The following is a 12,270-nucleotide window of genomic DNA, read 5'->3' on the forward strand; positions in this document are numbered from 1 at the left end:
GTGCTGGAGCAGCCGGCGGGTGCTGGGCACCTGTGGGCGGTGGTGGCTCAGAGCCCCGGGCATGGTCCAGACGCCTCCCGGCTCCCTGCAGAGCCAAGGGACTGAGTCAGCTGCGGAGAGACAGGGAGCTCAGCACTGCGAGATGTGTGAATGCATCCAGCCTGGCGTGTAGGCGTCGTAGCCCACCCGTGATCTGCCTCGGGGAGCTGCTTTCCAGCATCTCCTGGAGGCATTTTGCACCATCCGGGCTGTCGCACAGGGGGTGTAGGCACCCGGCTGTCCCGGCACAAGGCGGAGGGGTCCCCTCTTTGCTCAGGGAGGGGATCTTGAGGGTGGGCTGAGTCCCAGTTCATCCAGCGGTTCGGGTTGGTGTCATGTACGTACACACACCTCCTCTTGGCGCTGAGGAGTGGTTTGCTTACAGGAGGGACTGACCATTCCCAGGCCTCTGTGTTCTGCTTCTTGGACTTTTCCTTTTTGCTGTTAATTGGGCTGATGGAAGAAAGGTTTGAAAAGGAGATCTGAAGGAAGAGCGAGTCTCGGGTCCTGTTCTGAGCAAGCCAGATACCTTCTGTGGGACAGGCCATACGGGCAGGTCCCGGACAGACCTGGCCTGGAAGGACAGTGATGGACCTGGTGTTCTGTTGAGCAAGAAACACTCAAGAGCTGCTGCTTCTCTGGTCCTTGTAGTTAGTTGCACCCTCTGACCATCTCATGCAGTGTTCCATCCGTGCAGTGTCCACACGCCCTGGGAGAGCCCCGCTGCTTTCAGGGGGTGGCCTGCGGATGTCCCATCCAGCCTAAGTTATTCTCTGATTCTACACAACTCAGGCTGGGGAAATAATTTATAAGACCTTGACTTTCCTGTCCAAAGCAGCAAGCAAGCAAAGGCCAGCAGCAACCGCATGCTGCTGTTGTCGCTGTAAGACACCAGGCTCTTTTCAGCCTTTCCCACTTGTTAAAGCCGAAAGCGGTGGGACTTGGATGATGCTCACAATCCAGTCTGTGTTCCAAGCTGTAAAATGTCTTCTAATTTTATTTGTACTCGTTTGTATATCAGGCTGTAATTATGATACAGAACGCATCCATTATCCTGTTGGAGAGAGATGCAAAGTATGGCTCAATGTAATGAATTAATAGATTTTTAAATTGCATTATAAAAAAAATAGTGATCTTAGCCCTTGGAACAGATGACTGTAAGTTTTTGTGTTCGCGTGTGTGTGTATAATCAGGGCTAGATTAGAAAGGGATCCAATTAACACTTTAAAAGTTGCAATCTGTTTTTGCAAATGGTTCCACTCCCTGCAGAGGGATGGGGAGAGCGCAGCCCCCGTGCACCCCCGGAGCACGCAGCAGCGCCCTGCTCCCGGGCGGGTGGCAGGTCTGCGGGATTATTTCTGTTCACGCGAGTACTGATGCTGTATGTGAAGGTGTAGCCCAAGACCAGTGTTCAGGTGCCCACCCAGTTCAGCAAAGGACTTTCCCAGCATGGCGTGCTCTGTGCTGTTCAGAAGCAGAATATGTCCCAGCCACAGCTACTTGTTTTCCTAATGTGTCCGATCGGGGATGGAGCTTGTGGAGCTGACCGCTGGAGTTGGAGTTGGGATGGCGGCTCCTGAGCGCCGGGATCTCAATCTGTCTGCGAGAAAGTCGTGCGCGCTTGAGCCAGCGAGCTTAATGGCTGGAAACAACACGAGCTGACAGTCGCCTGGCAGGTTGTGCCTCCCATAACCGCGACAGAGGGTGACAGGCAGCTCTCCCTCTTCTGCCTTTAGTTGCCACAGTCATCTGGGGTCAGCCCTTCCCCCTGGTTGGCTTCCAACACGGGGTGCTCTCTGCTCTGCACCCCGCCTCCGTGCGCCTGCAGGACGGCCCTGCTCTGTCCCTTGGAAGAGCTGAGCCTTTTCACTAGGGCAACATGCATTGACCCCTTCTTCCAGCTCCACCGAAGGGCTTTGGGAGGGAGGTGTGGGGAAGCCTGTTCGGGCTGCAGATCTTCAGAAGCAGCAGGAGACCTGGCGGTGGCAGGGCCTGAACGCTGCTCCTGGAAGACTGCGCCCCGACAGAGCAAGGGGCCGGGACCTTCTGTTCCCTGACTTGCCCGTGTCGTTGCAGACGGTGGCAGACTGCGTCCTCTATTACTACCTGACCAAGAAGAATGAGAATTACAAGAACCTTGTAAGAAGGAATTACCGGCGGCGTGGGAAGAGCCAGGTAAGAGCTGGAGGAGCACATGGAAGCGTCATCCCTGGGGCTTTGCAAGGAGCTGCAGCACGTTGCGCTCGCAGCTTCTCAGCAGCACTTTCTGTGAGCACCCCAAATGCTGCTTTTCTCCCCTCCCCAGATGGAGATCTTGTTCACAGACTGCGATGGGGCTGTGGTTTTGCTCTGTGTAGCTTTTCAGAACATGCTGTTTTCTGGCAGTTGATGTTTGTCCATCCGCGTGCCAAGGTCACAGTAGCTTTAAAAAAGCAAACAACAAACCCGAGATGCTTGAAAAAGGAGATGGAGTGAATGCAGAAAACCTGGCCACGCATCAGAGGTTGCCTGTGCAGCCTGTGGCTCCGTGCAAGAACCAAGTGGGGCCCATTTCTCTCTCCCCTCCGGAGATGGCATCTGGCACGCCGATGGGGACGGGGCTCCTGGGAGCTGTGTGGGGGTGCTCGTGCCTTGTGGAGCGTGCCCAAGGCTCATCCTGCAGGCAAAGGTATGGGAGGAGAATGACTTGGGTGGGAGTGACTTGTGGTGACCGCCTGAGCAGGGGCATATAAATCTGTCTGAAGTGCCAAAGGGTGTCTGAGATCCCCGTGGGGGCTGGCAGATTTGGCGCTGAAGCTAGAGGAGACCCTTAACCCTTTGGTTAAGGATCAGGCAGGTACCTAGGGCACCATGAGGTGCCTGGGGGTAGGTGACTGAATTAACCCTTGCCGTTACCATGGCCAAGATACAAATCTAGAGGTGACCATGTCAGTGTTGCTGCTGATACCACGATACCCAGGTACCCAGATAAGCGCTAACCTTTTGGGCAGGTACCTCGTCCCCAGGAATGCTTTCAGCCAGAGGAAGGTCCTGCTGGTGGATCACCAGCTCCATGAAGTGAACGATTAGCCACGTCATGAGGAGAGTGAGATGACCGCAAAGGGAGTATCTCTCCAGATAACGTGGGGATAGAGATGGAAAAACTGGCCTGGCCTGTGCCACCAACTGACATCAGCAGCTCCTCACGCTGCATGGCCATAAAAAGCAGCACTTGGGTCTAGATCCCGATTGGGAGGCAGATAGGTAGCCTCGCTCCAATTTGATTTCTGCAGCATTAAGACATCAGAATAGCTAGCACATGACGAATGTCATGGACGGGGCCCAGTTTTCCCTTCTTTTTTTTCAGAGACATTAGAGATGGATAAAGCCCTATTAGATTATCCAGTCCCTCTCCCAGCAAACACAGGGTGGTTCCCTCCAGTACATTTTTATAGTGTTTACCATGGTCTGTTTTGTTAGATCACAGCAACTAGAACATGAGGCCACATTTGTTTCTTGTTAGTGGTGGAGACATCCAGCACAGCTCATTCTAGTTTCAGTGTTAAGTTGAGCAAGTAACAAGTGTGGAGGGAGAGAGGCAGTCTAACGCTCTGCTCCGCATCTCCCTACCTACCCACCCCAGCAGCCACCTGCACCTAGCAGGTACTATTTGTATTTTGGCTCTTAAAAGTATCCAAAGCATCCTTGGCTGCAGAATTTCCCGCGGCGCTTGCCCTCGCTGATGAGTCTGGTCCAGCCTGGGCAGTCGTGATCGTGTGCTGCTGTTTGGAGCCTCGTTCAGTGCCAGCCTTTGGAAGCAGGGACTTGCTGCATCGACCGTAATAAAAGGCAGGACTGTTTTTGTGAGTAGGGGATGGCAATATTTGTAAAACATTGAGAGGCAGAGGCTGCTGGGCTCTGAGGGAAGTGGATTGCACCTCCGCTGGAGCAGAGCTCGACCAGGTCGTTATTGATTTTGAAAGAAGAGTCAGATCCCTGAGTCTGGGGGGAAGATGAAGCAGTGAATATTTCCTGAGACTGTTTGATGCTCAGGTGGAAGGTGGGATGTTCAGAGGAGCTTTAAGAGCCAAGGGCTGGCTGCACGAATAACAGTAGGAGAGAGGTGCAGAACAAGAGCTGCTGCATACAATCCAGCCTGGAGCAGCTCTCCCCCAGAGATCTTGGGGTCTCTTGAGATGCACACTTTGTGCTGTGATACCCCCACTATTTCCATACATCGTTTGCATCCGTTTCCCGCGAGGTTGCGTGCAGAGGAGCGCTGGAAGACCCTTCGTGCGGGCCTGGGAAGGGCACGGTGCTGTGGAGGGGGGACAGCAGAGGCTGGTGGGGCAGCACGGCTGGCTCCGCGCCGCAGAGGGAGGCTGTGCTGGGGAGAGGGTAATTTTAGGGTGGGGTTTTAAGGTAATGAAGGGAGGAACATGTTGTTAAAAGTCCTGCCAGAAGCTGGTGGGAGCGGTGAAGCATCTCCCTTGCACCCCTTCACGGAGCCGGGGTCTCCCCTGAGCCCAGTGCCGATGGGACCTGCTTTCCCGGGCCAGGCTGGGTCAGTGTGTGGCTGCGCCAACCAGCACAGGAGAGGTTAGATACTGGCAAATCTGGAGGGTTGGGATGGAGGGATGGTCCTGGTGGGACTTCTGCTTAGCGAGTCTCTTCGGCAGCTGCTCAAATTCTGGCTGCGCCTGCAGAAGGTGCGCTCACGTGGGAGTAACCATCCCGCAGGCTGAGCCAGCACCTTGGCTGCCCATCCAGCCTCCTCGTTCCCCCGGGGTCCTAGATTATTTTACGCCGTGCAGGTCCCTTGTCCTGTTGCCCATGTGGCCTCGCGACGAGTCAGGGCTGTGGCTGGGGAGTTGTGGCATTGGGCCGCTGCACCAGGGGCTTGGCCACTGGAGATGGTGATGGGATGAAGGATGGGAGAGATGGTGGGACAGCGCGGGGACGGGCAGCGTGCAGGGAGGAGACGGGGCTGCGAACACTCTTCCTGCAGCATCGGGAGACGTGGCGCCGTGTTCCTGGCGCTGCCCGTGCTCTGAGCACGGATTTTCCTGCTGCTAAGGGTTCAAGGAGTTAAACGCCAAAAGTGAGATTTAATTGATTTGGGGGAGAGGACGAGAGGTTGACTTTTCTATCAGATGAGAGGAGCAGATGAGGTCTGATACAAATGGCATTTCAAGTGGCCCTATGCTGTTTTCTTGCTCCTTTTCTCACGGAGGGGTTGGTGGTCTTATTTGCTCTTGGAGGCTGCGGGGAGCTTGAGAGCGAAGTGGAGATAATTACACGTAGAAATAAAGCTACTCTGGTGTCAAGATTATCATTGTGGCCTACTTATTAAAAGTCCATTAAAAAATAAGAATCCCACTGCTCCCTGGCTGATGGTCCCCTGGCAAAGGATATTTCTCATAAAGCTGCTACTTATTGCTAAAAATCTCCTGCCAAGAGCGGGGACTTCACATGGTTCTGCTTCCAGTTTGTCAGAAAACGGAGCAGCCGCCCGCTCCGAGGCAGGACGCATGCTCCCGGCGCGCCGCCTTCCCCAGCGCCGAAGAATGAAAGGCGCTCACATCTGATGGATCATTATGCATAATATTCAGGCTCCCAAGATGAAGATCCTTTCTAAAATAATCTTCCACGTTTGGGTATGAAAAATGCCATTTAACCCTGAAAGGGGGGGAATCAATGGGAAGAGGAATAACTTCCAAGCGTGTAATTTCTCACTGAAAAAAAAAAAAAAGTTTGAATGATGGTAAAATGATCTGATCCGATATTTAATGTACAGTAATAAGCATAAATTTGCATGAGCTTGTAATGAAAAGCCCTTGCATGGATGGGTTGCCTGGGGGGCTGTCGCAGTTGCTCTTCAGGGTATTTCAAAGAGCATTTCTCTGCGAACACCCCTAATTCTGTAGCGGGGGGGGAAGGGGGGGCACCAAAATTGAAGCTAGGCAATTAGCACCATGTGCTTCGTTCTTCGGGCAAGCTGTTCAGCCGGGCTGCGGTAGCGCAAGGTTGGGCTGAAACCGTGCTGGAATGCAAGTGACTCTATTGCAACCTAATTATTCCGTGTGGAGTGTGGGGTTCTTATTCCAGAATAAATTCGCTTTGATTTTGGAGTAGCGTTGCCCACGTGGCAGTGGAGTGGCCTCAGTACGACGATCGTGCTTCCCGTGGTGGTGCCGGTGCATTCCTGGAGGGGAGAAGCTGTGGGGCTCCCGTGTGGTGCTTGGATGGGGAGGTGGGTGACCGTCCCACCAGGCAAGGCTACCGGTGCTCTTGCCGGCGGCGGTTTGGCTGTCAGCGGCGATGGGCGGCCGGGGGAGCCGCCTGCCCGCCCTGGGGATGACTCAGAGGTGGATGAAGTCATGCGCCGCGGTGGACGGACGCGGCCTGCAGGACATGCCGTCACGCCGGTCCACTTTGGCGCAGCTGCCAGACGGAGCTCACGCATTCCCCAGCGAAAGCGCCCCGTGCGTTAGTGCTGACGCTTTCAAGGACTCGCTCCATGGCTCCCGGGGGGACCGGAGCCGCCCGGACCCCCCCTTCCTCCGCTGGGGAGCGGTGCCGGGGCCGTGCCGGCGGGGCGGGGGCTGCGGCGTGACCTGCCCGGGCGGCCGGCGCGGTCCCCTGCCAGGGCTGACGGCCTTTCCCAGGCCCACCCTCTTCCCTACCCCCTGCCAAAACCCAAATCAAATTATCCGTCCCGACGGCTGTCCCGCCCTCCCCAAACACAAACCATTCCCCTCGCCGACGTGGATAAACAGCCCCAGCCCGGATTTTTATAAACAACCCATTTTACTCTTTTCACGGAAGCGCCGTCCCAGCCGGCAGGGCTGGCAGGGGCTCGGGCTGCCAGACGGGCTCCGGGGCTCCGTGTTCCCAGTCCCTGGTGCAGGAGCAGAGCATCCACCATGGTTCAGCCTTGCCCTGCCATCACCTCTCCTCCGTCTGTGAGGATCAGGTCCAGAGCTCGGCAAACTGCCTCTTACACCACAAACTGTGCGGGTGCCCCCGCTCCGTTAGCCACGACGGCTAATGAGATGAATGGTATTTATTTCTGGGAAGCATTCGATTTTCATCAATCCAGGGAGTGGCTCCTCATTAGTGACAAAGGGTCTGACAACTTCTCTTCCAGACGTGGGGACATGCTTGTCATAAAATCCTGCGTATCACGCAGAAACAGCCCTGGATGTGGCCAGTAAACTTTGCTGCCACAAATACCAATAAATTATTCTGCGTGCATTTAAGCCTGTGCTGACTTGAGCGCTGTGTTTTAAACGGCACTGAGATTATCAGCGGAGCAGGCAGGGGAGAATGGTTGTGGCTGCAAAGAGGGCTGTAATGGAGCGGTTTGCGTGGTCGGAAACAACGCCAGGGATGCCAGTGCTGGGGCGCGGGTTCATCTTCTGCTGGTGGGATGGGGATGTTGCTGCGAGGTGGCCCTGCTTGTCATCCTGTCCCCTGTCATCCCACCAGCTGGGCCAGGTCAGCTCACTGCTGGGACACAAAAGGCATTGGATTTGGCTCATTTTCTGGACAAGTCTGCAGTATGACAGCAGTGCTGGTGGCTGGGGAAACCTGCCTGGCCAGGCTGGGGGTGCAGGACCCATGAGAAGAAGTTAAACCCAGTCCTGGTCCTGCTCAAGTGCAGCCTCACGAGGAGAAACATCTCGCAGAGCATTTATCCTTTGGGTGTTTGTGTGTGCGCTGCTCAGCGCAGGCACTCGCTCTTTAAATCTACATCTCCTCGTAGCCAAAAAAAATCCAGACAAAACCAGCTAATCCCCAGAATCCTCAAATGGGCTCCAAAAGCATCCTTATGGAAAGCAGCGGGCTTACGGCGGGGGCGGAGGGTTGCACTGGAGCATGTTTGCAGGCAGTAGGTCCTGCTCAGTGGCTGGCAGTATGTGACTTGCAAAGACATGGGTTTCCATCAGGACAATGGTTGTTTCTGGGAAAATACCCATTTCTTGTGCTTTTCCTACAGCTCGGTGTTGCTCTGTTGCTTCCCGGCTCACAGGGCAGCCTGTGCTGGGGGGCTCGCGGGTAAGGGTTTGGGGGCTGCAGCCTGTCCTGCGCTTTGCTGAGTGTTCTCTGCCAGGGCCCCCGTTCACCTTCATGCCTCCAAACAGGAATGTCCGCCTGTCCCCTCCGGGGTGCCGAGATTGCCGGGTACCGAGCGTGCGGTCGGGGCTGGTAAAGGGCTGTCACTCAGGGGCCATCACTGCCCTGTCACGGGTGAGGTTGAATGTTGGGGTGTCTGCGCAGAGGAGGTGGCGAGATGTGAGACACGGTGAATTTTGAGCTGATATTGATCCTGTAACCCTCCATTGGCGCCTGCTCTTTCGGTCTGGGCTCCCGTCGCTCCCAAACCCTGTCCCCCAGGTATGCCCCATAAGGTGCACCATGCCCATTCCCCCATTACAAGCACGTTGCAGCATTCCCGCACCCCTGCCACCTCTCCAGGCCGCATAATCGGGCAAACACAATGGAAACTTGCATTCCTGAAATCCCAGCTGCCGTTTTGGGGGTGATTGAATGAGAATGATGTGGCCATATTTGGGAAAAGAATTGAAGGATGCGTTGCTGCAGGAGAATGGCTGCTCGGCCCCCAGGTCCCAGTGCGGCCTTGTGGGCTGCTGGCAGCGTGGGGACAGCAGGGAGACCTGCGGGCTTGGAGCAGGGACAGGCACCGGCAGGCAGGGACACACAGCCACTTCCCTCTGGGGTAGCACCAGCACAGGCTGCCCATGGACCACTTGCTGATGGACCCTTTGGCCACCACAGCTGGACTCTTCCATGTGGCTTGATCACGTCTGCAGTTAGCGGTAATAAAATAGTCACTTAAAAGTGACGTGAACCCCCCTGTTCTGGTTGGCCCCCGAGTTCAGACTCGTGATTCTCCAGCAGCAGGTCGATGCATCCTCCCGGCGAGCGCTCACCACCCCTGTGCCCACGTGAGTACTCCTCAGGACGGGGATTTGGGATGCGGGCTGGGCAGTACCAATCCCAGCGGGAGACCTGCAGCGTCCTCCCCGTGGGACAGGGAGTGACAGAAGCGGTTGGATTTTGGGATGAGTCCTTTTATCTGTTGCTGTGATGCAGGATTGACTGGAACCAACAGGAAATAGGTTGCATCATTGCTCAGTTGCTTTCTAAAGCAGGCTCAGCTGAAAACCCTGGAGAAAGCTGCTTCCACGAGGATGTGGGGCTTGCTTTGCCCCCGATGCGTCTGTGGCATGCAGGGATGCTGCTCTGCATCCCGTGAGCCACCCACCCGGCACCTTCCTCTGTCGGTAGGGCTCGGAGCGGGGTTGGGACGCGCCCAGGGGGCAGCAGGCAGCAGGGAGCAGGGTAAAGCAAACCACAGGGAAGAGAAAACACGTGTTCCCCGACTGGGACAGAGCGAGGGCTCATCTCCATCGCCTCCAAATGTTATGCTCTCTTCCCCTCGGGTCATTTTCCCTTCACGAGCAATCAAATCACTTTTTAAAAAACTCAGCGGCGACCCAGAAAAGAAACATTTCCTCTTATGGAAAAGCCCTTGGTGATTTAAGGAGGGATCTGAGAGAGCAGGGTCTTGTAAAAATTGCCTCTGTGTTTCACTGAGATCACGGAGCGAGCGGTGGGAAGGTGTCAGCGCCCGCCGTGCTGGGCTGAGCTGCACAGGGGCCCCTGCCCAAAAGGCTCCCATGCCCAGAAGGCTCCTGGTGCCACCTGAGATGAGCCCACACTCAGGTGCGTGCACCAGACACGCTTGTGCCGTGGTTTGGCGAGTGACGCTGAAGGGTCCAGCATCCTCACAGTCCCACAGCCGGCCCCTCTCCTCATCCCCGGCATACTTCTCGCCCCCAGGACCAGCAGCCTGGGTGCTGGCACGGGGCTTTCCCAGCCTGGCTGCAGCTGCTGGCACTTTGCTGCTGGCACTGGATGTGTTTTGTGGCCTGCGGTGCTCATGAGCCGTGCTGGCGAGTGTGCACGGGGTCTGTTCCGTGCCTCCCGAGAGCTGGGCACGGCCCCGGCGTTTTCCATCTCTGCCGTGTGATGATTGCTGTCTTGCAGAGTGTGCTGTTTATCGGCGAAGGAGCAGCACAGGTCTGGGCCATCGCGGTCGGAGCAGAACCGAGCGAGCCTCATGCTCGCTGTCGTTCTCCTTATCAAATCTGAGCCTGGCCCTTTGATTTTTCAACTTGCTTCCGCAGCCAACAGCATCAAACCCAGCCCCTGGATACAAGCGATCAAAGCCAAGTCGCCGGCAGACATTCCTCTTCCTCTCCTTGTTGTTTTGGCAGCAGCTTGTTTTGCTTTGTGGTTTCTCCCATGAGCGGAGGATGCCGTGCGCGGTCGTGAGAAGCCAAGCTGCGCGGCGGTGGGTGGCAGCAAGGGCTGAGGCGTTCCAGACCATCGGATCAGAGACTCCAGGCCCTGGGAGTAGGTTATGTGATACATACATGTATTTCTAAGCCATCCTCCCTGTGCTCCCTATCCAGCCAGCCGCCGGGGGACAGGCAGGGAGATGCGGGGAGCGCTATTTGCAGTGGCCATGCGGCATCAGATCTTGGCAGCGGGTGCCTCAACCTCTGCTATGGCATTGGCAAGCGGGGAAGGATGCTCCAGGGGAGACCTCGGGCACCTGGGCAATGTGGTGGCTAAAGAGGAGGCTGGTGCTGTGGGTGCTCATTGAGGGGGTCCCTGCCCTGGCTCTCGTTGGTGCGACCTGCCAGAGGGAGTGTTGCAAAGCAGGTGGAAGGGTGGATGCGGGTGGTGGAGGAGAGGGGACGCTCCCCAGCCATGACTGTGTGGTGCCAGCCCTGCTCCTGGCAGAGATGCTCTGGGCAGCGTCCCGCGGGGCTGGGGAGAGGGGTGGGAGCTGAGTGCCAACTCCTGCCGGCTGTGCCGCAAGGAGCACAGCGCATCCTGCCCCACAGTGCCCGTTGCGGACCCCATGGGACGTTCACGGTGATGCCAGCAGGCACCCACGCACACACGTGGCCATCGCAGGCGTGCTGGAGCTTCCGGAGAAGCAGCAAAGCAAACCCCAGGCGTTCCTGGCCAGCGTAGCGTAGGCCTTTTGTCTTAGCCTTATCTCGAGCTGGTTTTAATTTGCAACTCCCCGATTGCGTGCAATGACCTCGGCCTGAGCCTGCTCCGCAGCCGAGTGCCCCTGGAGAACATCATAAATGCCATTGATCTGAAGTCACCCGAGGAGCCAGCGCCCCGTGCGCGGGGGAGTCGGCACGGCTGAGTGGGCGCTCAAGGGGACGGGGCTCACGCCAGCGGGGTGCAGGTCTCTCCAAAGTCCCTGTTGATGCAGACTTTGGTGCGACGCGGTGGGAAGAGGGTTGGCACGTGTCACTACACTGCTGCAGCGACCCTGCGGTGAGGGCTGCAAAGCCACCTTCGAGCAAAAACCCCGGATCTCGCTGCCGGCGGTGCCTGGGGATGGGCTTGGGTGGCACTGAAGTGAGCTGCCTTCTAGCTCAGCCCTCGGCACAAGGGTATAGATGGTCATGGTTTGCTCCCTCCTGGTTTAAGGAGCAAGCAGGAGTTGGTGGTTTCTGTGGTGTGTTCATCTTCTGTAAGAGCCCCGGGCACTGTAATGACAGCAGTGGAGGTGATGCACCTGCTGGCAGCCGCATGGCATCCCCCGCACAGCCAGTCCGCCCTCAAAACCTGCCCTGAGAGAGAGGAGATGTCACCCCCAGCCAGCACTTGGGCGTGGGGACGGGCTCTTGCACAGTGCCGTCACTGTGATCTGAGCCGGTTCCCTGCCAGCACGTCCGCCAGCAAGTGGTGTGTCCGGGGGTGGCAGGAGCTGGTGGTCCTGGAGCAGGAATGGGTCTCCCAGGGGTGAGCTCAGCTAAACATCGTGGGGAGAGGTGCTGCGAAATGGTGGCCGTGCCTGTCCCCAACAGGACCAGGGCTGGGGAACCGAGCCGTGCTGGCAGCAGTGATGTTTTGGTGCATATTTTGAGGGTGCTGCAGAGCAGGGGCAAGGAGGGACTGGGAGATGGTGCGGGTGCCTCTGCTGCAAGGTGCACGGTCCAGCCGGGATGCCCTGTGGGCAGCGAGGGACGTTTCTGCGTGGGGCTCTGGCGCGGTCCCCTGCCGCAGCCCGGCACATCTCGCCTCGGAGGGGCTGGGGAAGGCAGGAGCAGTTGTTTTCCGGAGGTTTGCAAGTTTGGAAAATAAATAGCCCTGCGCCGTAGGTTAAGCTTGGCATCCTGGCGGATTAAT

General features: G+C 56.9%; 1 protein-coding gene across 25 annotated transcripts in view; it reads left to right on the plus strand.

Moving 5' to 3' along the window:
- The window catches only part of NCOR2 (nuclear receptor corepressor 2), a 253,248-nt gene that overhangs the window by 172,164 nt on the left and 68,814 nt on the right, over nt 1–12,270 (plus strand). For all 25 annotated transcript variants that reach the window (XM_074606451.1, XM_074606465.1, XM_074606464.1 and 22 more), the window contains exon 14: nt 2,116–2,214. In XM_074606451.1, the coding sequence (XP_074462552.1) occupies nt 2,116–2,214 (99 nt within the window). The remainder of the gene's footprint in view (nt 1–2,115; nt 2,215–12,270) is intronic.

Source organism: Larus michahellis, chromosome 13, assembly GCF_964199755.1.
Source record: "Larus michahellis chromosome 13, bLarMic1.1, whole genome shotgun sequence".
In the NCBI taxonomy this organism is placed as follows: Eukaryota; Metazoa; Chordata; class Aves; order Charadriiformes; family Laridae; genus Larus; species Larus michahellis.